This window comes from Acipenser ruthenus, chromosome 8 (assembly GCF_902713425.1).
Source record: "Acipenser ruthenus chromosome 8, fAciRut3.2 maternal haplotype, whole genome shotgun sequence".
Classification (NCBI taxonomy): Eukaryota; Metazoa; Chordata; class Actinopteri; order Acipenseriformes; family Acipenseridae; genus Acipenser; species Acipenser ruthenus.
The window spans coordinates 1,844,028-1,871,739 of NC_081196.1; the positions used below are offsets into that span (position 1 = coordinate 1,844,028).

A 27,712-nucleotide genomic window follows, 5' to 3' on the forward strand; every position below is an offset into this window, starting at 1 on the left:
CCTGGTATACAAATCAACAAAGAAGTGATAAAAACCTGGCCTGTAATACCCAAGTAATAACAGTTTAATGTATCAAACTGTACTGAGATTAAACCTTTTAGTCCTTGCTGTACATGCACTGATTTCAACATCTAACCCTTTCTTCTGCATACTTAAGAAAGACGCTGCGTTTTATAATAATTCCAGGAGATCTAATGGTACAGCCACGCTTTAAACACTGATAAGTTAGTACCTTATTCTACTGATGGTAACACTTAAAAAACTCCTCATCACCTCCAGCTATAAGGAACTTCAACGTTTGATCTTAACAATTATAATGAAGCATCTCAATGCTGCAGACCAAACAGGCCAATGAACTGATCATCTATTATACATTAACTATTGTAAAAATGACACAAAAACTTACTAAAGAGTTGGCAGAGACTCTTTAATAAAATAAAGGCACGTATTTAAAGGATGGGTAAAATTAGCAACATATCAAACATTCGTTTTCTGGTATGCAACCATTACCCACAGGAGTCTTACTGTTGCATGAACTTTCCCCAAGGTATGGAACAAAGCAGCAAGAACACGTATGACAAAACAACAACCTCTGCAACCAGCATTTGTTTCTCAGCATTTGCACAGAATGTTACACAGAAATGCATCAACATTTAGCACACACACACACGTCTAGCTTTCCTGCAGCACTGGACCACACATCCATCACCTCAACAACTCCCATGTCGATAAGCTGCAACACATGTCTCACTGCCTCCCCCGAAAGAAAGAACACAGACAGCTGATGTGACGTGAATCAGACAGACTGACAAAAAGAATGTTTTCCGTTCTAGGACATTGCTAGCTGCTTTTGGTTGGCACTGGGACTGGGGAGTGTGTGGGCCCCTGCCTGAGATATTGATGTTCGAAGCCCCTTTGTGAAAACCACCTTTCAGATTACCTGTGACCTCCGGGCAGCCCCGGCGTCATTCCTAATTGAACACCCCGCTCCTGCGGCCGCCCAAGGTCAATTATTCCATTGCCTCGTCTAGCATGATAATTTGGAGCAAAGAGAAAGGGCCTTTTAGAGGATTCATCTGCACGCTGAATGAAACATTAGCGCCTTTGTCACACTGGCAAGGCATATTGTTCCTGAGCGGGTCTAGCCAATTAGCATCTTCTTTTTTTCTTCTTCTTCTTCTTCTCCTATTTTTTGTCTGCTGGGGCCCCGGGACGGGAGTGAGATGCTAATTTCGATAGGACTGTGAAGGGAGCCAGGGATTCTTTCAGAGTGTGCTGCGCTGTAGCGCCAGGAGGGTTTAATGAAGCAAACAGCTTGGGTCCCAGCGACCCTGCAGCAGTAATTAAAGAGCCTGCTCCATTCTCCTATGCTAATGAGGTGAACGGCATTGTGGGACCGCTCTGCAGAAACTATTTCTTAACTAAAACAGTTTTTTTAGCTACAATCATCTTTGTTCAGAACAGATGCTGGCCCAGACAGTGTTGAAGGAGGCGTCACTTTTTCAGTTCGGGGTCTCTCGTTGCATGTGGGTTTGATTCAGTAACCTGGATAAACAACATTATATTAAAATGTGCGGGGGCATTTTCTGAATGTAATAGCCTGTAAACACCCAGAGGTAAAGTCAGGTCAGAGGATATTATCGGGCTATTTTTAACTGCAGAATAAACCCAAGAATGCTGAGTTGGCGTGTTCTATGGGTCTCTCTTATTATCCTTTCCTTGTAGTTAAAGGTTATTTCTGTGGCTGGTAATTATTCAGATAATTGAAGTCTAATATGAAGGGGCTGATTCTCAAACCCACACGTACTATAGTACCACCTCCATGATATTTCCATCAATACAAATGAATAAACATACTCCTGAGTGCATGTACTGCAAAGTGAGTCCCTTAAAATGTATACGCTCAGTGTCTTTATATTTTACAGATTGTGGCACAGCAATGGGTCAGTGATAGCTGAAGAAGGCATTGGTTTTGTGCAGCTCTTGCTTTGCTCAAAGCATCGCAAGGCACTTTCATAAATGTTCTTCTTGGCCATAATAATGATATCCAGGAATTTGTTAGAGCTGAGAAGAGTGAGTTAACATGTAGTGAAAGGAGCTTGGTTTAGGGTTCCCCCATACCAATGGTGCACAACTCTGGCCCTTGAGAACTATTCAATTTCGGGTTTATGTTCCAATCAGATTCTAAATTAGTCAACTGACTCTTAGCAGGTTCAATAAACTCACTTAGGACCTGGTTGGACCAAAGACCTGGACTGGACTTCACTAGATCCTCTTCCCTCTCCCATGGAACCAGACTGGTTTACAGAGACACCTCTGCAGTTGCTGCATCGCGAAGTAGCTACGAGGTCCCCTGGGTCTCGCTGCTTCGTTCTGAAGCAGACTTTAGCTGAACTGGTATCCTGATATCCCCAAGTCTCCCCAGGCAAGGCATCTACTCAGCCCTCAGCCCCCCCTTCCACCTTCCCCCTGCCCCCAGCACCAGAGAAAAGAACCACTCTCAAGCAGGCATGACACTAGAGATAGGAGGGATCTTAACGCTCTCTGTATTAGTTTAAGCATCCCGTCAGGACTCTGCTAAACCCAAGGGTGCAGAGAGGCTGCAGGGTTAGAAAAGATAGATTTGGGGAACGTCTGCAAACAGATGCTTCACTTCTTTTACCACATGGAAAAGGCAGATTAGGATTCAACTTGCCCCTGCTGGCGACCTGAAAGTCTTTTTTATATCACGTTACACCCACTTTATCTACTAGTGTAAATGCAGCGGTATTACTTTAATCTGGCTGTTTTTTTTTTTTTTTTTTACCCCTGACTGCCTTATAAGAGGCAGATTAAACCGGATCTCAACACTAAATTGAAAAGGATTATCCCCAGCCCCCCCCCCCCCCCCCCCCGGTGTTGCTTACAGCAGATATTTGTGGGGTTGGATTCTTTTTTTTTTATCTTTAAACATAAACATACCAGGATTTAAATGTACCGGTACACACCGATGTCGACAAATGGCAAACAAAGGACTACTTTTTTTTTTATTTGCACTACAAGCTACAGTACTACAAACGCTGCAAACTGTTGACATATTTTTGCAAGACATCCACAAAAAAATTGCAAAACAGCCCCACAGATTTTCTGATTGCTTTTTGTGAGCTGTGAATGTAAACATGTGAAAGTGCCTGATAGCTCACCAGTTCACAGCCAGGCTCTGAAACTGCAGATGAGAAATGTCAATGGTCTGAGTTTTGCAGTGCTCCTATGGATACAGGAGCTGCACCCAACACTACAAATTAATTTGTTGCGGTTCCCACATATAATGAGACACTTGCACCTGTCTGCCACACAACCCAGGTTCATTAACTGCGTGGATTGTGCTGCAAAGTGCATGATCCACTCCTCCAGGCCCAGTTTTTATAGGTCACAATTGGCTGGAGCATTTGCCATGGCAACCTTGGAGCTCGATAAAGAGCACCCTCCTGGTCTAGGAACCCATCAGATTGTTTCTTAAGAGCTTGAGTGCTTGCAATCATGGATGAGTTGCCTCTGCAGATTAGTCCATCGTTAGAACAATGCAAAAAGAATGTTGCCCTGGAGGCTGGCTGCACCACACCTATGCAGCATTCAGCAGCAGGGCCTCTGCACTTCAGCATTATTTACATTACAGGCAGGTAACCTGGGTACTTTCAATGTGTTTAAATGAGCACAGCCACTACAAACAAAAGCATGTCTCAGCTACACAGATGTCAATGTGTTGCTTGAGCTCCGTTAAAGGTATCAAGACAGTAAGTTTCAGTTCTTCCTGAAGTTTCATCCAGGAAGTCATGTATTTATTTACAGTCTTTTGGATCATTTCCAAGTTGTGTCTGGTGTGGATTGACATTCGGCGACTTAGCTCGCGTCCAGTGTGGATGCAGCTTAAGTTTACCACATCAACGCCCCATATCATTGATGTGATGAACTTACTTTTTAATCACGCTGTACATACTGTTGCATCCCATGTCCTAATTATTCTACTACATTGCTCACTGGCACCTGCTGATAGGACCCATTCAATAACTTAAAGGTGGTCTCAGGCCAGTTTTGTCACAATTAGGACAAGCGTCGCTCCAGATATAAGCAAAACTGTAAAGTTGTTATATTTGCGTCCACCTCCACCTAGCAGGGGAATAATAAGCAGTTTTCTGGCTCAGTTTTTGCCTGAAAATAGACAAATCGGACTAATAATTGCTGTGTATAAAATAGCCAAATATAGTACTGCACCGAGCCTCCAGCATTTGTTCTAATCATATCTGTATCTCTTTTCTAAAAAAAAAAAAGAAATCCATCTACATTGCCTGCAGCCTGCTCCTCTGAGAGAGATGGCAAGACAGAGACAGAGAAAGAGAGCGAGAGAGTGCGAGGGAGTTTACATTCGGCTGCCCTTGCATTCTTGCCAGAGAGCCGCAGAAAGGAGAGCCACAGCAGCTGCCAGGGTTTATTTACACACATTCCTGACACAAATTGAATTAATGAGAGGAATTGAACTCAGCCTGTGTTGTCCACCAGCCCACCGACGGCAGCAGCTCCCGTTTCTCTCTCTCTCTTCTCAGAACTGGTCCAGCCAGCCACAGTGCAGCAATTAGAGCCTGTCTGTCAGACAGCACTGTGTCCATCAATCCGGGAAGAATGGGACACGACGACTGGAAAAGGCTTAGAGGTCCCTGCTTGGGGATGGCCCGAGGAGATTCACCCTCCCTGGGTGTTCGTTTGGGCACCTTCCTGACAATATTTAACAATGAGTCCCCACAAGACTGGCTGAACTGCTGCCTTCAATCCCCAGCTCTCCCTGCGATTGCAAGCTCAATTTAACCACCAGCGGGAGCCGCAGATGTAACCTGACCTCCTCGTCCTTGTCCACTTGCTGTTAAACCGGGACAGAAACAGACCCCCCTGCTGTAGAGCGTGGTTGTATCTCAGTTGGACTGTAAATACAGTTATTTATAAATAAGCAATGAAAATAAGCAGTGAGGCATTCCCTGGGAAACTGATGCAGGTCTCCGGGGAGGGGTGCTCCTGACCCCCTGCCCCTGGAGCCCCATGGCTTCATGCTCATTTGGTATAGCACAGGGGGATATAAATCCTTTCACCGTCGGGTTTCGGGTTGTCTGTCAGCAGCATCCAGTGGGAGAGCGGAGGGCTCTGGCGTATCTGGAATGGGCTGCAGCTTGTCATCTCCTGCAAAGTGCTGCCCTTACTCCATGCAGGGGCGCTCTGATTATCTCCCCGAGCCATTCCTGGGGGGTGCCACCGAGGAACGCTGACCTGCTGCTGTTTCTTCTGTGTGGGGTGAAACTTCTGACCACAAGGTGTGAGCGACTGCTGCACACACAGAGACACACACAGTGTGCACACACACACACACATACACTGCACACACATGCGCGCACACACACACACACACACAGTGCACACAACTGGAAATGAAAGGAAATCCTGATTGTTTGTCATGCAGTCAAAGGCTTGAAGATGCAGGCACTGTATAAAGATCTTGCATGTCTCACCTTATGAGTTTTTAAATGAAGCCAGCCTGCGCTCCCCTTTTTACAGCTACATTACTTACACATGACTTAACGCTTTCAAGCTGTGCAGTGATGGGGGAAAGTCCAGAGAACTTTGCCGATACATTTTCAAACCCTAGGTCTGATTTGTATCTTGTCACTCTTTCTTTTCTCTTTCTTTTTAAACGAAAGCACGCCTGGCTTAAGCAAAGCTTTCATTACATTTGAAAAGCTTTTGACAAGTTTGTAAAGTCTGTAAAATCGGAACCAGCAGCCAGTGAAGAAGCGGCCGGTGATACAGGCGGTGATTAACAGAGGCCTGGGAGAAGTGGCAGGAGCTTGACGAGAAGGTTTTTGATTGCCTGCCAGAGGCATTAAAACCATCACGCCAAGGTACCAAGGCCTTCTGACATCATCTGCTTGAGTCTGCAACGGTCCATTCATTCTTACTGCCTGGGATCCGAGGTGCACATGAAGTCATGGCTTTTCTCATTCTCATCTGCTTTATGTATTATAAATGCTATGAAATATAATTGGGGAAAGAAATGCTTACTTAAAAAAAAAAAGAAAAAAGAAAGAAAGAAACGATCGCGGCAGTGGAGTGGAAGCAGGTTTGGAAGTTTTGCAACCCCCAGGGTCGGGGTCAGTTCCTGTTTTTCAATTCCAATTCCAATTCTAATTCCTTTGAAGGTACTGACATTTATATTTTAGAACCATAATAATTGTTGTGATTGTTCAACTGATTTCATTTAAAGCCGATTTAATAGGCTAATAGAGACTCAATTTAAGTAATTTGTTGCCACTGAAAAGATTATTTTAACAGAATTATCATTATTTGTTTATTTAGCAGACGCCTTTATCCAAGGCGACTTACAGAGACTAGCTGCTAATTGCAATTTTGATTGATGATTGACAATGTGTCGGAATTGATAACAAGGGAATGGGAATTGGAATTGGGAATTGATTTTAAAAAGGAACTGGAAATAGAATTGAAATTGAAAAACAGGAATTGACCCCAACCCTGGCAACCACAGTCCTAAGAGTCATGCTTTATCAATGAAGAAAGCCGTGTTGATTAGCAAATGGACAACTGCGATGGGTAGTTCATCCTTGACCTGAGAGAAGCGAACACCCAGAACCGGATAACCCCAAGCCATTCTTTCTGACATCCCAGAATCCTCTCTCACAAGTCGAGCGTGACGGAATGTTATGACAAACCTGAGCAAACGTGGAAAAAACAAGTGAGCAGACCTGAAAACGAAAATGTAAAACTCACCAGAGCGGAACGAACGCTTGAGAGAGAACAAATAAAACAATCTTCAATAAGAAAAAATAACAAGAAAGAAGTGGCTGAGCGTGAGCTCATACAGGGCGTGCTGGTAACCCTCCCACTGCCAAACCTTACAACACAAGACAGGGCGTGCTGGTAACCCTCCCACGGCTGTTACAGCAGTGCTGTGGCGTTAACCTGAAGTGCCCAGTTTTAATCCCATTCCCGACGTGTCGTTTTACAATTGCAGTAAACTGAAAGATCTTTAAATGTTTCGCGCTCCAGTGTTGTCAGGTATGCTAACCTCATCTTCAGGACCCAGTGGCATTCCCCCGAAGCTAGGAACAAAATGCTATTAAAGAACGGACAGCCCTGGAAGCAGCACTAATGCCACTGAAATCTGATAAACCCTCTCGAAATCCGGGCGGAACACACACACCAGCTCTTACGGAAAAGATTATGAATAAGAATGAGGGAAGAGTCTCTACTTAAAGTCTTAGAGTCTAAGAGAAACACTAAGACAATTCAGAATACACTGGAGTATCTTCAACCACTTAAAGGAGTGATCATCTATTGTGTTGCCTATTAGTGACAAGCAACCCACATGAAAATATGGAAACTGTTTTAATAAGGATTGCTTTTTAAATACTGTTGAGTGTTTATAAACATTCTCTTGGGTTAAAACAGCTGTAAAAGGTTTTGTGAACTGATAACTTGATTACATTAATCAAAACAGGCTTTAAAAACACAGCTCCTTACACAGTCCTTAAAGCAGTCCTTAAGGCTTTGTGAACAGGGCCCTATACTTCAACTGTGCTTTAGATGTTATCTTACAATAGGCTCAGTTCGAAATGCTACATACTGCAAACTGTCATCTGCAACTTGTTTTGTAAAAGAAAGAAAACATATGCAGCTAGGCCATTGGAGAGCATCTGAGCCACAGGAAGTGATCAGGAACCAGGAAGCAACAGCACCTTCCCATCTACAACATTGTACTGTATTTGAAATACATTCATATCCCAAATTAAACTATAAAAACAAAACAAGCAAAGGATCTTTAGCACAAGAAGACCGGGACCAGTCATAATATTGGAGGTGCTAATAGTAAATGCTAATAGATTTTAAACCCTTGATTATCATATCAGTATGAAAAGCATTTCTATTTGCGTTTGTCTACTGTGCAACATCCTATTTAAATGAAAAACTGCACTTAAACAGCAGCAGTACATTTAGACAGGGATCTCAAACTGAAATTATAATAGCAATGCATTGGTGACAATCACCCTGCTGCTGCTTCCAACAGCTTTCCAGTCAGGTCAATAAACACACACAGCACTTCGAATGGAAGGAGAAGATGAATTTGTTGCAGCAGCTAAATAGGAAAGGAGTTAATCTCTTATAATCACAGCCACAGTCCAAAAAAAACAAAAAAAACCTAATGAATAAACATTATATCTGCAAAGAGAAGGAGCCAGTCCCTCCCTCCGTAGCTCAGAGATCCCTTCCCAGGCAAAGTAGGCGAAGCGCTGTGTCTAAAAGCAGACGTGCTGCTTGTTCCCATCTGTCTTCAACAGGTGATCCTGTCTCCAGCGCTGTCAATCTCTTTCACTCTCCTGCTGAAACAAACCAGGGTGGGGCAGCTGCACAGAGTGACCCCCCCCCCCTCTAAAACGCCTGCAGTGCGGAGGGAGCTCAATACGCAGTTCATATAGAAGTTGCAATTCAGTTTCAATGCAAAGTAGGGTGCAGTGTTTCTCAGTACAGCCACAGTGTACACATCCTTGCTTTCTCATTGCACAGTGTTTCTCAGTACAGCCACAGTGTACACATCCTTGCTTTCTGCAGTGTTTCTCAGTAGTCTACGGTGTACACATCCTTGCTTTCTCACTGCACAGTGTTTCTCAGTACAGCCACAGTGTACACATCCTTGCTTTCTGCAGTGTTTCTCAGTACAGTCACAGTGTACACATCCTTGCTTTCTCATTGCACAGTGTTTCTCAGTACAGTCACAGTGTAGACCATCAATTGCAGCTGGGGAATGGTCTGTGGGGTCATTTTAAAATGAATTCAGCAGGGACCTGCGCTGTGACTATACAGCAAGGGATGCAGTAGCTACAGTAGCACTGACAAGAAACGTATCAACCACTCAATCAATCAATCAATCAATCAATCAATCAATCAATCAATCAATCAACCAACCAATCAATCAACCAATCACCCAATCTTTATTTCTTATAGGTTGGCTTTCGTGATGCAACGCCTCAAAGTACTTTACAGATTTAAAAAAAAAAAACAACAAATGAAGTGTACAGAACAACTTTGACAAGACAGACGTTTGGACTGCGTTTCTTTTTGATGCTACAGCACATGTTGTGATCTTCTGCTCGAGTGTTTCACAGAAGCACAGTAATCTTGCAGTCTAGAAGCAGCACTGACCTGACCCAGCATGTCCGGAGCGATGGGGATGGCAGGCCAGATGACAGAGTACACTCCAAAGAAGACCATCCACATCAGCATGCTGCCCCACACGGCCAGGTGACTGAACTGCAGGGGAGAGAGAGCAGGAGAGCAATGTTGTTGTGCATAGTTACAATGTAAGTGCACAATTGTATCAGAAAAGGGTTAGGGTTAGGTTAAGAGATAGGGATAGGGTTAAGGTAAGGGATAAGATTAGGGCTAGGGTTATATAGTGCAAAAAGAGTTACACATTAAGTACATTGTAACTATGCATAATAACATTGTAATGATGTGTAGGTACACATGTATTTACTAAGTAACTACTATGTAAATACACAGTAATTACACACGATGCAAACGTGTTACCGTTTTATTAAGACTTGAATTACTCCAGTTACTTGTCTTCCAAAGTTATATTTTATTATTTACTGCTAATTTACTGTAAGCCCCCCTCTTTATTGTTGTGCTATTTAATCGTTAACCACTTACTAATGTCTGCTAATTGCCCAGTGCACTGTGTACCGCTCAACACTGTCCCTGCTTGCTTATTTTGAATTTCCGCACAGGGGTCTCCATTAACAGAAAGCTGTTGCTCCAGACTGTGGGTGCACAGTGTTGGATTACTGTAACAGGAAGAAGTGACATTGAAAGGACAGCTTTTCTTTTTTTCAGGCCCTTAAGACTGGATCAAACTGAGGTACACAATGGCGTTACTTTGTCATTTTAAGAGATTTCTATGTGATCTATTTGAACCTGCCTTGTGGTTGCACTTAGAGTAATTTAAAGTAAATACACTGACTGGCCAAGCAATTACAGAACAGCTTTAATTGTGGAGCAGGACCACTTCGCTCCCGGCACTCTGCTCGAGTGGAAACAGGTGTGTCTTCACTCGTTTTGTTTTTTTAACGTGTCACGTGACGGCACACATTTGCATACCTCACAGAGAAGGGGGTTTTCTCATTTCTAGTTTCGTTCACACTGATGACCTTGTTTTATGAGCTGTCAGTGTGCAGTAACGCTGGGATTGTGAAACTGTATGCTTGCTGCCTGCCCTCCCTATGGAACGCCTTTGGAAACAAACATGTTGCAGCTGTGCTCCTATTGCTCTGCAGTGACTGCGATTTCAAAATAAATAAACACACACACATATCTATCTGTCTATCTATCTATCTATCTATCTAATATCTATCTATCTATCTATCTATTTGTCTGTCTGTCTGTCTGTCTATCTATCTAATATCTATCTATCTATCTATCTATCTATCTATCTATCTGTCTATCTATCTAATATCTATCTATCTATCTAATATCTATCTATCTATCTATCTAATATCTATCTATCTATCTAATATCTATCTATCTATCTATCTATCTGTCTGTCTATCTATCTATCTATCTATCTATCTATATATCTGTCTGTCTGTCTGTCTGTCTGTCTATCTATCTAATATCTATCTATCTATCTATCTAATATCTATCTATCTATCTAGATAGATATAATGAAGAAGAAAAGTAATTGATAAACTGAACACTCACGATTTTAATAATTAGCTACAACGTTTTGGTTTTCGCCCTCTTCATATAGCTCGGTAGAAATAGCTAGTAAGACTGATGTTATACATATTGCAGTCCACGCATTTGGGCAAAGTCTGAAGCCTGCTTACCAGGTTTCTTTTTATACATTTTGCTAAATATGAATAGTATAGCCTACCGCATCCTGAGCGGGAATCAGGACCAAGTATCCTTTATCTGAAATGACAATGGGGTTTGTCACCCAGCCCTGGCCTGTCAGTGTGGCTCCCAGAGCCTCTCTCTCCACATGCTGTACTCAGCTGGCTCTGTTAATTCCCTCCCCTGGGAGAGCTCTGTCTGACACACATCACTGTGACCCCCCCACCCCCCCTGCCTCTCCACCTCCCTGCCAGGTGCTTGACACACCAGCTAACTACCGGAATGCTGAGACTAATGGGGCGGGGAGGATTTGAAATCGCCTATTACGCTTTTCCCTGGGGCTTTCTATAAACAGGACACATTAAAGGGACTGCACTGGGGACTGAAGCCCTCATTATTCACTGTGCAAGTGCAAACACACACACACACACACACACACACACACACACACGCCCAGCGTGAAGCAGAGTCAGCCGGAGCTCACCCACACACTCGCTTCCCAAAGAAAAGAAACATGTTCTACTGGGGGGCAAGAGGCTAGACCCATTACCCAGCACACACAAATGAGGCAGTCTTGATGGGAGTTTTATGATGTGCCTGGTCCACTGGGAGCTTGACATTCCCATTGATTTGGAATCCTGTGAAGAATGCTTCCAGTTTCGACTGGGGCACAGAGGCGACGGTATTCCGATATCCAATTATCCACGGGAAAGGAGCGTTCTGAATGGTCAGCCGGTTTCTGTATGGGGACCTGGGCTCAAGGAATTTTAAATCATATTGGAAGGCACGCTCAAAGCAGTCTGTGACCTTACAAGTTCAATTTAATTTCCCTTATCTAAATCGCAAGTACTGAAGCGTTACTTCGGAGTTTGACTTTACATGGCTTTCACAGACAGATAAGTAAAAACAGGAGAGCTCTCTGTCTGCTTATTTACACTGAAGGAAAAAGGAGCTTCATCTGCATTAAAAGAAATACATGTATCTTTGTGGTCTTCTTTGTATATCTCAGAATCTATTTATTATTATAAGAACATCAAGAGCTGTCATTTTGTTTGCTACCAGTGACTTTTAAATAAGGGTAAGTGAATGAGCTTGTATAAAACACGACACTGGACCTGCAAATCACTTCGGTATATGCAGGCTGCCTGACAAACGGCAGGTTAAGTGGTTGGTACATGTAGTTCAGCAGCACGTTACTTAGCTGAGCAAAGTGTTCTCTGAATACTCACCCTTGTCCACGCGGTTGTTTCTAAGCCAGCTTTCAAACAGACGGTCACTACAACGTACTGTGAAAAGAAAGAACAAATACTGTGTTCACTGTTTGCTAAAGGTGCGTTGTCCTCTTGAAAATTCAAATCCCCTTTATTAAAGTTAAGCTGAGGGAACACCTTGGAACTTGGGTTCAGAAGACTAGGTTTCAGGCCACCGCACGGCACACCAGGGGAGACTTTGGGTTGATTCAGTAAAGTTTCTGTCAATTTTAATATAGGCTCATTACATTACATCCCATCTACACTACTTCTTATCCACTCCAGTTTTACCTGATCACTTAAAAAGGTGGTCTTGAAAGCTTGTCTATGGTATTTTCCACTACAATGCTGGTAGAACGAAAGGTAACTTATCTCTGTGAGCCATTTGGAATGGACTTACCGTATAGACGATGTTCCCAACAAACAGATAGTCAGTAGCGTGTCCGTTATGAAACACCGAATCTGCCAATCAAACAACAGAAAGATGATGAATTAAGTAGCACTTCCACATAGAAGGGGGTCTAATCAACTGATCGAAATAGCGGCGGAGCTAAATACCACAATCATTATTACATCAAAACCACATCTGTCATCTGAGCTCATTCAACAAAAACCTCAAAACACACAATCTCATTATTAGTATTGTATTTTTTCTGAAGGCATGCTTTCTTGTGTATACTGGGCTTAATGCACAGGCGCTAAGATTACCAAATAATGCAGCTACTCAGATCTCTGCTATTTAATGAGTGCGGAGGGTTTGTTTGTTTCCCAAACTCCCATTCGTGGTACAGTATCAAACAATCCACATGCAGTGCTGTAAATACAAGACCATTGCTAATTCTTCAGGTGCTGTAGAGCTCCTCATAGTAAAAGCACAACAGGAAGTAATAAAGCATAGTGCATGCCAGGTAAAGAATGGGTGAGCTTTGTGAAGCCCTGAGGAGGTACAGTACAGCATGTTTAAAACATGGCAAACCATGGTAAATGCAGAGTATAACCATGGAAAGGCATGGGGGAAAACTACAAAATGACTGCCCATTTACCATGGTATACTTTTATAAGGGAATGCAGAAGTGATCTAAACGGTGGTGGAACTTAATATTGCCACCTTAGGTATTTTAAATTAGGACTAAACCCTTTAAAGACAGCAATACAGTTAGGAGACTCACACACACTGCTTTTCTTTTAATGATTTAATGGAAGGCAATGTTTAGATCAACTGAATAGATCCACAGAACACAGAATCTGGATTGACCCGGTTATTCAATTCGGAGCCTGTAGCAGCCTGCACTTCCTGCACCCCAGCATTGTTCTGCAGTGCTGATTCAGACACGCTGAGAAATGAGACGGGGAATCCACAGAAAGCAGGAAGCTTGCTGACACATCACCGGATTCAGTGACACGCTTAAGTGACGGACCTAATTGCTTTGCCTTACTTCCCTGTGCGCACACTGGTAATACAACCGGCTCTTTCAGTAAGAAAGATTCAAAGTCTAAATATTTGGGTTCCATGACAGCACTGCCTTCAGGCAAACAGTGCGCTTGTACAGTACACAGCTCCTAAAAGGAGTGATACCAGAGCTTGAAAACCAGGAGTCTTGAAAGCTCAATCAGCTTTATTACTTCTACTCAATAGATTTGTTCTAATAGTTAGTGTTGCTTTCTGGTAGCTAGTCACATCCCGAGATGCAGGTCAGACCCAATAGCTGCAATCTGGCCACTTAACTTAAACACAACAAGATCAAAAAGCATTAACATCGAGAAAAGCTTTAATAGCCCTAGTTATATGTTTAGGTGCCTGCGCACAAATGAATCAATACGTTTTTTGTCTTATTCCTGCATAATAAAATGTAACAATCACAAGAGAGTTCAATGAATTCCCTACTTTGGGATTGCATAAATAAAACCACACACACACATCTCTGGCTTAAAGTTGGTTTGATGCTAATTATTATGTTAATTCCAAAAGAGCCGACAGTAATTAGTTGTGCTAATTAATCCCACTGTACAAATAAGAGATATCCCTGAGTGTTAATTAACAATCTAATTCGAATGAAAGGTAAATAATTACACTGACAGGAGGAACAGTGTATCCTGTTTCATTTAGACTCCCCTCCAGGCTGTCTCAAAATTCAGTTCACTGTAACTCCCCATTTCCAAAACATCTGATCGTGCTGTCCATGGATTAGCAGGTAGCACACACCTCCAGATTGGAATCCTTTCCAGGGAATAATGTTAGACAGCTGCACTCAACTACTAGTCCTGTAAGTAATAATCCTGCTCACGAGAAGTAAAGACAATGGGACAGTGAGACGGGAGATCGTACAGGTGTTTCGGGAAATTGTACAATCCATACAATTAAAGCAGCAAATTCAGAGTCCTAATTATTTGGCCTGAAATGACCATTCATCATACTGTACGTACAAAAGCTAGGCTTCCCCTTCTCACTTTCTTTGAAAATCACCCATGAGGAGTCTTTTTTGTGTTTTTTTTTACAGAACACACATAAAAGGACAATAAACAGGTAAGAAATTAATTATTAAAGAAAGGATTTTGCTGATTTTACTGTGCACCCGAAAGCAGAAAAAAATAAATACAAAATCTGTCCAATTAAAACTAATCAACTTCAAGACCAGAGTGCACACCTGTTAACAACACCATTCAAATAGTTTACCCATGTGTGCCCTAACACAGGGAATACAAACTTAAAAGCAGAGTCTGGCAAACAGAACTGCAATAATGAAAGACAGGTTTCAAATCCTGGCTGCTGTGCCTGCACACAGAACCTGCTGGAACTGGCAGCTGCATTTCAGCAGAGCTGTCAATCAGCGGCAGGCTCTGGACTGGGGGTTGGAGGTGCTGCTGGCTCAATCCTAACCTGTGCATCTGAAGTGTTACGACGCGCTGACATTTAGGCTAACCGAGAGGAGCGATTACCATGATCCAGCACTTTGAGTGGAAACCAGAAGAGGATGATGGAGTGGAGGAGGGCGTTGATACAGTGACCCCAGAAAACCTGAGGGAAAAACAAACCAGGAGAGTCAGGAAGCGGCCAAAACACACAACCGACATCTTCCACTCATAACAAGCCTTTCACTGTCTCCCTGGCACAGCCACACTCCGTCTTCAACAGCTACACTTCACTGGTTTGCCCTAAATGAATGATTTCCTTATTTCCCTTTACGGGCTATCATTAGCAGCCTCACTGCTGCAGGTACGGATTCCATGTGAATACGATTTGCTGGGGCAGCGCTGGTAGGGACTGGACTGCTTCCTGCGTGCAAAGTGTTTGCCTGGGTTTAACCGGCCACACAGCACACTGCAAAAACAGAAGAATGTATCATAATGATCCTCGAACCAGCTTGACCAGTTTAAAACCAGCTATGCCAAAATAAACCAGTACTGGTAAAGTTATTGCTGGAATTTGAAACAGGATGTTTTGTTTATTAGAATACTTCAGCCACCTCCTGTGAATGGTACCAGCAGCTTAGGATGGAAATAGACAAAAGAAATCACAGCTGAGGTGTGATGCACTGATTGGGAATCAACTGAAAGGAATGCTTTTGTTCTCAGATGCCATAAACCATTATTCCAACGATGCTCCTAAATACAGCTCTATGTCTGGTTAGTGGATGGAAGGGGGACATTGTCATGCCTGCTGAGCTGCACCTGAAGGTTCTAGATGCCTCGCTGTGTGTGTGTTCTAGATGCCTCGCTGTGTGTGTTCTAGATGCCTCGCTCTGTGTGTGTTCTAGGTGCCTTGCTGTGTGTGTGTTCTAGGTGCCTCGCTGTGTGTGTGCTCTAGATGCCTCTGTGTGTGTGTGTTCTAGATGCCTCGCTGTGTGTGCGCTCTAGATGCCTTGCTGTGTGTGTATGTTCTAGGTGTCTTGCTGTGTGTGTTCTAGATGCCTCGCTGTGTGTGTGTTCTAGACGCCTCACTGTGTGTGTGTTCTAGACGCCTCGCTGTGTGTGTGTTCTAGATGCCTCGCTGTGTGTGTGTTCTAGATGCCTCGCTGTGTGTGTGTTCTAGATGCCTCGCTGTGTGTGTGTTCTAGATGCCTCGCTGTGTGTGTTCTAGATGCCTCGCTGTGTGTGTTCTAGATGCCTCGCTGTGTGTGTGTTCTAGATGCCTCGCTGTGTGTGTGTTCTAGATCCCTCGCTGTGTGTGTGTTCTAGATGCCTCGCTGTGTGTGTGTTCTAGATGCCTCGCTGTGTGTGTTCTAGATGCCTCGCTGTGTGTGTTCTAGATGCCTCGCTGTGTGTGTGTTCTAGATGCCTCGCTGTGTGTGTGTTCTAGATGCCTCGCTGTGTGTGTGTTCTAGATGCCTCGCTGTGTGTGTGTTCTAGATGCCTCACTGTATGTGTGTGACAGATGCCTCGCTGTGTTTGTGTTCTAGATGCCTCACTGTATGTGTGTGATAGATGCCTGGTTGTGTGTGTGTTCTAGATGCCTCACTGTGTGTGTGCAGGTGCATCTCTGTGCTGCTCACCTTGGTGTTGAACCCGTCAGCGTTCTGGGTGATCTTGTAGAGCTGGGGAAACCGGAGCATGCTCTCCTGACTGCACGGCCGGTCGAAGATACCCAGAATGAATGGAGGGAGGGCAGTGAAGATCTTAGAAAACAAGGGAAACCATTCATTCCAGACGGGTCAAAGCAAATAGAGAGCTGTGAGGGCATGCATTGGGTACCTGGGCATGCTGCTGAGGCAGAATCACTTGAATCCAACTTGACAATCAGCTGCTGGAATCGGACAAGCTTAGACGGGCTGAATGGCCTCTTCTCATTTGCAAATCTTCTTGTGCTCATATGTTTTTATGTTTTTATTTGGGGGAATTCATGGAAAGAAAAAGCTGCTCACCTTGAATTACTTCATCTACACAGTATACAGTGTATATTCTGGGATTGTGTCTGTGTGTGTGTGTGTGTGACTGTGTGTTACTTTGTGAGTTTGTGTCTGTGTGTGTGTGAATAAGGTAAAACGTCTGTGATCAATCCATTCAGGTCTCTCAAGACAGGAGGACACTAAGAAAACACTGTGCAAACTGCGAGTCTGTGTTAGGATTGCATTTGTATTACTGAACACTGCGTGCTTGTAGATTGAGATGAGCAAACACAGTAGCGTCTAAATCTTTTAATCCTTCTTTTATGTTTTCTCACATTCCAGTAGCGTCAATACACTGTGCAGGTAAAATTCCTTTCACAAAAACAAACAAACAGTGTGCTAACCCGCCCAGCTGCACACAGCAATTCAACCCCCTCCCAAATACGTGCATGAACTCCTCAATCAAAGAAACCATGTGCAAAGCCAGTTTCAATAGAGAAACCTTAAACAAAAAGCATACAAGAAAACCTTTTCCAAAGCATTTAACTTGTGGGAACACTCCTACCTACATACCTTTAATTAATACCTATAGAAATGCGAGAAGGCTTGAAGCAAATGAACAATCACTTAAGACGATCCTGAGCTCCAGCAGAGTCAAACTTTTTTAAAAGCTTGTTATAGTCTCGGACAGAGGCGCTAATAGAGCTGCAGAATACAACAGCTCCCTCTTAGTTTCGTTACCTGACTTACACATCAAAAAAAGAGACATATTGAAAACAGTGAGTTATACAGTAAAATATAGTACTTGTACCCTTTACTGTCAACAAGGCTCACCCGTTTATTACCCGATTTCGTGACTTTGCATCTCGTGAAATCGAGGGACCACTGTAGCTGCAGGAGTTACAGTGTTTGTGTAAGTGCTAATGCAGCTGCTCTGTCTAACTTAGTGCTACAGCAGCTTGTATGTTTGACGCACATCATTGTGTTGCTGCAACGTTCTGAGCCATTTTAAAAGATTCTGGTTCCATTGTTGGCATTGTTTTAAAGATTTTCTCTACCTTGTACAGCATATTTGTATTGTTTCTTATTCGGTGAAGTCGTTTTTTTTTGTAATAGTTCTGTAACACTATGTTTATTGATAAGGAGGTGGGGTTACTGTGGTATGCTGCTGATTGATTGGTTCAATAGGGAGGTATTTGTAATATGCTTTGGAAAAGGGCATGTTTTACTGTCATGCTTGCTTACCTCACACATACTAGGTATACATATATTCAGAGTATATTGCCTTATGTACACGGCTTTCTTTAATAGTATGTTTTCTGTACAAAGAATTCAACACAAACCGTATCTCTGGGTTGCTATGGTCTGGGTCACACAGAGCAGCGTGAAATAATCATTTCATTATTTATAGGACATGAATGTTTTCCCAGACTCGTTGATTGGAAGCCGCGATACAAATCCATAGCTATAAACAACAGAGGCATGCCAGAACCACTCTGCGGGCCGTCACGGGGAGACTCACCACATTGTAGAGCCCGATGCACCATCTCTCAAACAGAATCTGCCCCGAAAATCCATTAACAAACGCAAACCAAAGCTGGAACACAAAGAGGGGAGACAAGAGAAAAAAAACAGGGCTTGAGAGAATTCACATTTTCCAACACCGCAGTTCAATGCATGGGTCAGGAACTGTCTGAGAGTCAAGGGTGACCAGCACAACACAGCTGCCTGACGATGAGACACCAGTTTGGCATGCAGTGAAATAAATATGAGACCCAGGGAAGAGCACAAAGTCAGGCTCTAGATAATTAAAAGAAAACAGGCACGGACTGCCCTGGTGACCACTGCCGTTTTACATGTTTGAGTTTCAGTTGATTACAGCCTCCATCATGACCACAGATGTATTAAATCTTCAGATGTTAACAACAGGTTTTTCCTGCGTGTTGATGATCGTGACAGTCTACCATAATGCCGAGTCCCGACCACACCTGAGTGAGACCCATCGGTATGGGATTATCCCCTTCTTTCTTCATTGGCACAGCGGTTCCCTGGTAACAGCTCATCAGTGCTATTCAATAGGCTGAGGGGTTGATTTGATCCGTGTACATCCTGCCAGGATGAGTCACCCCTGGATTTCCTAAGAGCATTTTGTAGCTCTGGGCTGCTGCTTGATATGTGATTTTACTATACAACAGGCTGCTATAGTACAGTATAACAGAGGATTGAACCACCGACTCCATTGCTGTGTTTGTGCAATCTGACCGCTTCATTAGCATTTTAAATAGTGTCTCACTTCCACTTGTCTTCCTCAAACACCAACCCACAGGCATGCGGCACACCCTAGGTCAGTAGTGGTCAGGTTGCATTTGACCGCTATTTGGAAGACAGGATGCGTGGTTCTCTGTGTTAAATGACTTCTGTCTGCAGTAAAGCTGAGGGAACATGAAGACACTTTGTGGTTTGGAACCTGGTTTCGGGAGACTAGGTTTCAGGCCACTGCATGGCACACCAGAGGAGACTTGAGGTTTGATACAGCAAATGTGCCTCAAACTAGGTCACCCGGTCCCCTGGAACCAGGTTTCAAGCTACTGGTCCTGAAAAAGTGGCTTCATGTTCCCTCAGTTTAAGTGCAGTAGCTATCTAAATCACTCAACCTCCATCACGACTGGCACAGAGATCACAAGGAAACTGAAGAGAATGTACTGGGGATTAACTGTGGCAGACAGTACCAACACCATGAACTCAAGAAGCCAGTCTCAAATTATTTTATGCCAACAGGTGCAGCGAAAAAACCTCACGTTACAAACATCACAATTCCAGCAGCCAACAGAGGAACAAAGGGCAGCATCCCCAGAGGTTTGGGGGAACGCTTCAGCTCATTGGACACTGCCAGGATGAAAGAGAGAGGAATGGAGCAGAGGGATTCAATAGTACAGAGTAGTAGCGTGCAGGCACTCTGGACTGAAACTAACTGATGCAGCATTTGTTTCGGGACATTAAGAGACATGTTATCACTTTACTGGACACTTTACTGTTGCATTTCCCAAAATGCTATTAACCTATTAAATACCAAATTAATTTTTCTTTAAAAAAAATCAGAACACAAGCTGCACTTATGCAATTTGATACATTACATTTAGTCTTTTGTGGGTAACAAAATTAGAGTAAGTTATCATAACAATACAGTTAAATAGAAAATTAAAACAACAGGTAGATGCCAGTTACAAATACACAAAAATTACAAAGTAGCCTGTCCTCAAATGAGCACAGTGGCACTTAATGGGTTAACCCCTTAACCTCCAACATGTTTCACTATTTCCTGTACACATCCAGTACATGGAATGTGCATCTAATTCCAACACCAGGTTCTGCACTGATTACTGACGGTATGCATTAGCTAGTGCTGGGGCAGATATTCCAACACCAGGTTCTGCACTGATTACTGACGGTATGCATTAGCTAGTGCTGGGGCAGATATTCTAACATGCTTCTTGAATAGGGCTGCAGCAGCGCTGATGTCGACAATGCTGGAGCCACGAACGCTAACAATCTGTATCGAACAGTATGTTACACGGGTCACAGCCTTAGATAAATAAATACTCTATCCCAGTGATTTGCAAGAGAGACTGTGACTGTTTGAACGATTTCAAAGTGACCCGCCCTGCGTGTTATCTGATGGTACTGTATTTACGTTGGGGTAGCTCATGCATGGGCTTTCCAGAGAGGTCCTGTTCACATGACTGGGAGGTACGTGTCATTGCTCTTGCTGTGGCTTAGGAGGCTAGAGGCTACCAGAGCGGTCCAACAGATGGCTTATGAGACATATACAGGCTCAATGGGCTCTACAATAGAGCTCTTTTGAAGTATCCAGTTTAAGATATCTAATGGGTTTAAAAACATTGGAAGGGTAGTCTTAGGTAGAGGCATAGTACAGTCACAATGCAGCAAAATATTATTATGTTTAAACAGTGAGCAGAAAACTACTGAAGCAATGTTTGTGTAGTAGCTGCTATTTCTTTCTAGTAAACCTTTATTTTTTGTTAGTGATATTTTTTTCGGTATGGCTATCAGTAGTGCAGGCGAGCCAGGATGCGCAGGAATGTTCCACTCCTATTTGCTATAGGCAGCTCCGACATCATCGTTCTGCCACTGACACACAGACATGTAAAGTAAAGCCTACTGACAAGATGGAGAAAGACACCTTGTGAAAACACTTGTAGAAATTAGATAAATGCATTACCTATCATATGTATTACTAGAAGTTCAGTATACAAATAAAATGTGAATTCGTATTCGTTTAAATCAATATTTTAGGACTACACCGCTGGCGGCTATGTAAGAACTCCCTGATAACGGTTGTGGTTCTGCAATTCAAAATATCTGGCCAGGATGGAAATATCTGGACTGCACAATAAATAACTAAGGTGAAGACTCTTATTGATACAGATCTGCTCACCTAACTGATCACACGTCACGTTTTGCAGTAATAATTCAGTAACCCTTGGTAGGATAGCTTCGTAAGATTCCATCGTGGTCACTGGTACACTTACCTAGTGCCACAAGATAAAACTGACCTACAGCAAGACCCTGTTTAAGCAATGCAATATAAGACAACTGCAAATGACTAGGCGCAATCATATTCCACTGCAGGCGACTTAACCTATTGACACGTTTCATTTGTGACTAGTACATTTTGAAATGCACTAAATGTTTCAAATTTTCTTTGTGAGGGTTACATGGGGGTACAAAACAAAACACACGAGGAAATGATTTTGCATTGGAAAGGTATTAGCGATGGATCTGATAATACTGTAATCAGCCGTTCCTTTGTTGCTGCCTTATCGGATACAGTTAATATTATTCTTTTGGGTACAATGGTGCTTTATTCACCCCAGCCAGCATAAACACAGCTTCCTTTCCTGTTGCCCGAGACATCCGAAGAGCAGCTCTCTCTCTCTCTGCACAGATCTATGCACACAGCATTCTGGTTTTGCTCAATTGGTTTTGTTTACTTTGAACAGGACACAAGCGTTCACTCTCCTGCGGGTAACCCACTGTGTTCCCTGTGAAGGGGGCTTCAGTCACTGCAGGTGTAGGAGGGCAGAGGCAATGGGATGGAACCAGCACAGCAAAGCAGCAGCAACACACTGAGCAAGGCAAGGATACACATGCTTCCACGTGCCTAAAGGGCAAACCCTTAGAAAAGGTTACTGTGGTAAATCTGCAACATGATTTTGCAGGATTCCCATTCCTATATATTATACATATCATGTACACCTTCCATCTACTTCAACCCTAAGCATGTGTTGATTTTAAATGCAGCAGAACCACTTTAATGTATTTCTTATCCAAACTAAATGCATGTCCTCCAACACAGTCGGCTCGTCCCAATCCATGAAATACTTCTAATAACCAACAAAGCACTTGATGAGCTGCAGGGTTTATTTAAAAACAAAAAGGTTACTGTGTACAGCACACTCTCCTCCATGTCCCCAGAGCATTTTTAACAAAAGGCATTCTAAGCTGAAATGCTGTATTTATTCTTTTCTATCAAGTTTAACCATCAATTCCTGGAGGTGAACTCAGGGCAGTTTTAACTTGAAAAAGTTACCAACACTTTCTTAAGGGACTTTAAAATTGTTTCGGATCCCCGAAGGAACGGAATAGAAACTGTACACAAAAGGATGATAAATGGCATGCAACTCAATACAAAGTGGTATTTAAATCAGGAGGGTTCCGATGACTTCATGAACTGCAGCAGAGAAACTCCAGCCGTCGAGCCGAACATCGCAGCATCGCAATGTTTCATTGCAAACCTGCCATTGCTCTTTGTATTACACACTCCCTGACGATCGGCAGAACCCCACGTCTGAAATGCAGCCTCAGTCTTTCACTGCTTCAGACCTGAGCTATTGTTTTTGAGTGTGTGTGCGCGTGCATGTGTGTGACTGTGTGTGTGTTGTTTTGTATTCTCGTTCATGAAAGACTGAGAACAGATAATCGTGGGGGGTGGCGAGGTAGAATAGAAAAAAGAAAACAGCACTTTTTTGAGAATGTCGATGATTTGATATAAGAGGGCTAAACATTGGTCACTGAATTTAGGTTTCTTTTAGTACATTCAGACTCTTTTCACCCAGGCAGAAACATTTGCCTGCTTAACTTCTATCACTGGAGTCCTCTTCCTTTAAAAGCTATATTGTGTATAACAACTGAACCATCTTACCGAAGCGTAGAAGCTGTTACTGCTGCATGACTTGGACGTGAACTGTAAGCACAGCGACCGCCTGACCCGCCATTTGTAGTTAAGGGAAGTCTGTTGGCATGTTTATAACTCGGTCAAAAGCCCTGACCTCTGGTCTTGCTTTGTGGGCGGTCAAGGCCAGAGCTCATGCTAGAGGGAGGTTTGGACAGTTCGGACATGAGCACTTTCTCTCAGGCAAAGCGATTCCTGACTTTATCTTGAGGGGTAGAAAAAGTAACCAGTACAGACGAATACATTTGTTAAAATAACTGCATACCATTTCATTTCAATAGTAAAGCACTCGTTATTTTGCTTAATATCGGTTTCAATACGTTGCTTGTGATCTGTTGTTTTGGCCGAATTCTTCTTAGTTCAAGTTTCGGTTGCTGGGCCCAGAGAGAAAAGTTTTTGGACTGCAGTGTATTTAGGATTTTGTGAGCATTTCAGCTGAGGTTTCAACTCAGAATACAGATCGCTGATGTTTAATTGTGCACGCTAGCTCCCATAGTCCCTGTAAATATTTCCGTATTCCACCCCCCAACACACACAATGAACAGGAAGCAAACATCAAAAAACCTGCTCTGATTAAATGTGTTCAAAATGTACGTTTTGTCTATGAAACACTTTACTGTGCATGCCCATAACAAGGCTTTCTGTGACGAAACTGAAATGCCAACTGACAAGGTTGTGATTATAGACTTCGCAAACAGTGAGAAAATAATAACGTGCCCCCCACCGGGACCAACCAAAACTCGAACAGATTGCTGGCCATGCTTAAAATTCCTCCACAACTGGTTTAAACAAAAGTGTTGAGAGTTAACCAAATATCTGGAGGGCTTAAACTACAGGTGATAGACGACAGAAATGAGCCTTTCTGTCACACATACAGTCTCCACTCTCCTCTACTTCACACGTGCACTAAAATGAGCCAACCCGTTGCAATGCGAGCAATAATGACTACTTTCAGAAAAAGACAAAGTGCAGTCTGACTGAGGGAAGTGAAATGAGCCTTTACTAAGGTATTACATTAAAGGCACATTGTTTCAGGATTGCAATTGTCATATTCGCCATGCATGACCTCTGCATACCTGTGTCAGGAATGCTCTAATCCCTGTACATTGAACCGCTATTACTAACACATAACATCGCTAATCTTTACCAAATCTGATGCCACAGACATATAAATCCCTGTAGTTTAAATGAATACTTTATATAATCTTTCCTTAAATTTTACCTGTTTAAATACCTTATCAAGCTCCTGTGTTAATTTAGTTTGACAGTTAGTTTGTCTGTTACTTTATTATTATAGTTTATTAACATACACTTGCCTATTGCTTTTCTCTTAGTTATTCTGTTCATTTCATATGTTGAGGCACATGCATCATGACAAGTGATACATATGTATTTATTTATTGATTCATATTGTGTCTGGTGGTTAACTCCGTCTCAGAGAACACTTTGGCTAAGAGAACACTTTGCTTGCTTCCTGAGGGGTGTTCTCTTAGCCGGAGAATGTTTATATATATTTGTATAATCTAACCACAAACCCTGCTAAATTACTGTATATAAGCAAACAGACAAATGAACAGGTTACACCTGTAATAATCACTTAGGAAGAAAAAGCCTAATGGGAGCATCTTGCTTCAGCCGACCCCAGTCTAACCCGACTCTCCAGGCACCGGCTTTCAAGACCAATGAGCCTGTGCATCAGGTATGAGAAGCACGTGGGCCCCCAGGCGGTTCAGGAGCTCACCGCGGGGTCTGATCTCTTACCGGGTTCATTTTCTCCAGGGCGGCTCATGCAAGCTTGGTTACTCTCCGGCTCGGCTGACAGCACTGTGTTATTCATGAGCTGCAGGGTCCAGATAAATGATTGCCGGATCCCCAACCCAGATCCTTTAGAACTCCCTGAGCTGCGCCTTGCCTGCTCTGGAAAGGTTCATGTTAAACCACTGCCGGGACCAGGCAATGCATTTCACCACCTTATGGACTGCCTCTATAAGCCAAAGAGAAGTCAAGTGCCTGTTTACATTAATCACCTCCGTCACTCCCAGCTTCTTCCCCTTCGCCCCTCATGTGTATGAAAGGCAGGCTCTGACCTCTGCCCTTCTGGCCGACTTGTATACTGGAGGTTAATCCACACGCTACAGGAGGGGGTCAAGGTTTACTGGCAGAGGACGACCCTGCAGGGCAGCCAATAGCAGCCTTCGGCTTGCTCCCCTGGATTGGCGGTGTTTGTAATTTTGTGTTTGTTTTAGCAAGGGTGGGCTCTGAAAGGGCATAATGGCCCATCATGGGAGACTCGATGCCACTTCCAGTACATTCCCTTACTGTCCTTAGTTACAGCTGATGTCACCAGTCTTTACCAGGGCTCTTAATTAATCACATATCCTCTAATTCCCATATCATTTGGAATTGTAATAGCCAGTACAAAAACAAACTCCACTGCGAAGGCAGCTGCTTCAGTACAGTAAATGCATTCATCACACAAACCGATGTAAGGAAACGCAGGCAGATTTGATTAATCAATCCACACAAGTTTTTAAACCAGCTTGTGCGATACATTGATTAATCTGTTAATGCTATTTGCACATTCCTGTTCCACCACAGTATGCTTGAAATGCACTACAGTGTGTCTATAGGGAAATATGGTATACAATACAAACTATACAAATGTATTGTGTACAGTAGATCGCATTACCGACCATTAGAAAGGACCATTCTGGCCGGGGCTATTAATTAAACCGACAAGTACCTGAATATCATGTTAGCAGCTGTCCTGCTTCAAAAGGATTATCGGTCAGATTTGTTAAGGACTTAATGCCAAAATGTTTTCTTTGTTAATAGGAAAATTAAACAGTTTATGATCCAAAACTAGTAACAAACACTGCAGTTATTTTTGAGGGCTCAAAGATCCGGAGTTGGCATGTGTTACTAGTTTTGTAACTTCAACAGTTTAATTATCCTTTCACCGGTGCTTGGTAAACCGGGTCCTGTATCTTTCCATACCACCAACACAACAACATTCCCTGACCATCAATCCACACAGGTCAGGGTTAGTGGCCATCAGTAACGTTGCTGTCGTGCCACAAGGGAGGTCTAGGGCGGTTATTCTAGAGATCCAATAGTGTGCTAAGAAACTGCATCTGCCCCAGTCATATGTGCTTCTATGCACGAGTCACTGAGAGCTGGTGACGTTTCAGACAAACCGACATAGCAGAGGAATGAAGGATCTGGCAGTAAATACTGAACCAAGAAGGAAGAATCTCAAACAGGGAGGGGGTGGACTATCTGCTATTGCATAACGATGAGCAATCACTTTTCCCTTGTCAAGAAAAATAGCACCTGCCATCGCTGGGATGATGAAGTTATAACAAATGAAAGTCAGCGTGTTCGTCTCACATTTCTTTCTATTATCCATCTCCGTGCTTAACCAGACGCCGCTTCCAAACTAAATATAATCACCCAGCGTGCTCTGCCCTTATAATGACATTCGGCTGTCAAGAGATAAACCCGCTGCTCGTCAGACCCGATGACATGCATGTAATGACAACGGTTAAGAAGATTCCATTACCCAAACTGCTGCCTGCAGCTTCCAGGGAAGAAGCCCATTAGGCTGAGAATATTGCATTTCACATTGCTGAGCTACAATACATAGGAGAGTCAATCAGACGCACTGTGGCTATCAGACCAGGGAGCTCTTCTTTGGGTCTATCTCCAGTGCAATCAGTCGCACTGTGGCTATCAGACCAGGGAGCTCTTCTCTGGGTCTATCTCCAGTGCAATCAGCCGCACTGTGGCTATCAGACCAGGGAGCTCTTCTCTGGGTCTATCTCCAGTGCAATCCGCCGCACTGTGGCTGTCAGACCAGGGAGCTCTTCTCTGGGTCTATCTCCAGTACAATCCGCTGCACTGTGGCTATCAGACCAGGGAGCTCTTCTCTGGGTCTGTCTCCAGTGCAATCAGTCGCACTGTGGCTATCAGACCAGGGAGCTCTTCTCTGGGTCTATCTCCAGTGCAATCAGCCGCACTGTGGCTATCAGACCAGGGAGCTCTTCTCTGGGTCTATCTCCAGTGCAATCCGCCGCACTGTGGCTGTCAGACCAGGGAGCTCTTCTCTGGGTCTATCTCCAGTACAATCCGCTGCACTGTGGCTATCAGACCAGGGAGCTCTTCTCTGGGTCTGTCTCCAGTGCAATCCGCTGCACTGTGGCTATCAGACCAGGGAGCTCTTCTCTGGGTCTGTCTCCAGTGCAATCCGCTGCACTGTGGCTATCAGACCAGGGAGCTCTACTCTGGGTCTATCTCCAGTGCAATCCGCTGCACTGTGGCTATCAGACCAGGGAGCTCTTCTCTGGGTCTGTCTCCAGTGCAATCCGCTGCACTGTGGCTATCAGACCAGGGAGCTCTTCTCTGGGTCTGTCTCCAGTGCAATCCGCTGCACTGTGGCTAGCGGACCAGGGAGCTCTACT

General features: G+C 43.5%; 1 protein-coding gene across 5 annotated transcripts in view; it reads right to left on the minus strand.

The window, feature by feature from the left end:
- The window catches only part of LOC117962654 (phospholipid-transporting ATPase IB-like), a 140,106-nt gene that overhangs the window by 16,869 nt on the left and 95,525 nt on the right, over positions 1 to 27,712 (minus strand). For all 5 annotated transcript variants that reach the window (XR_009329304.1, XM_059027992.1, XM_059027994.1 and 2 more), the window contains 6 exons: positions 18,522 to 18,596; positions 16,667 to 16,789; positions 15,114 to 15,192; positions 12,577 to 12,638; positions 12,156 to 12,212; positions 9,235 to 9,342 (listed from right to left, as the gene is read on the minus strand). Coding sequence is in view for 4 of the 5 variants with exons in the window: in XM_059027992.1 (XP_058883975.1) it covers positions 9,235 to 9,342; positions 12,156 to 12,212; positions 12,577 to 12,638; positions 15,114 to 15,192; positions 16,667 to 16,789; positions 18,522 to 18,596 (504 nt within the window). In the remaining variant the exon portion in view is untranslated. The remainder of the gene's footprint in view (positions 1 to 9,234; positions 9,343 to 12,155; positions 12,213 to 12,576; positions 12,639 to 15,113; positions 15,193 to 16,666; positions 16,790 to 18,521; positions 18,597 to 27,712) is intronic.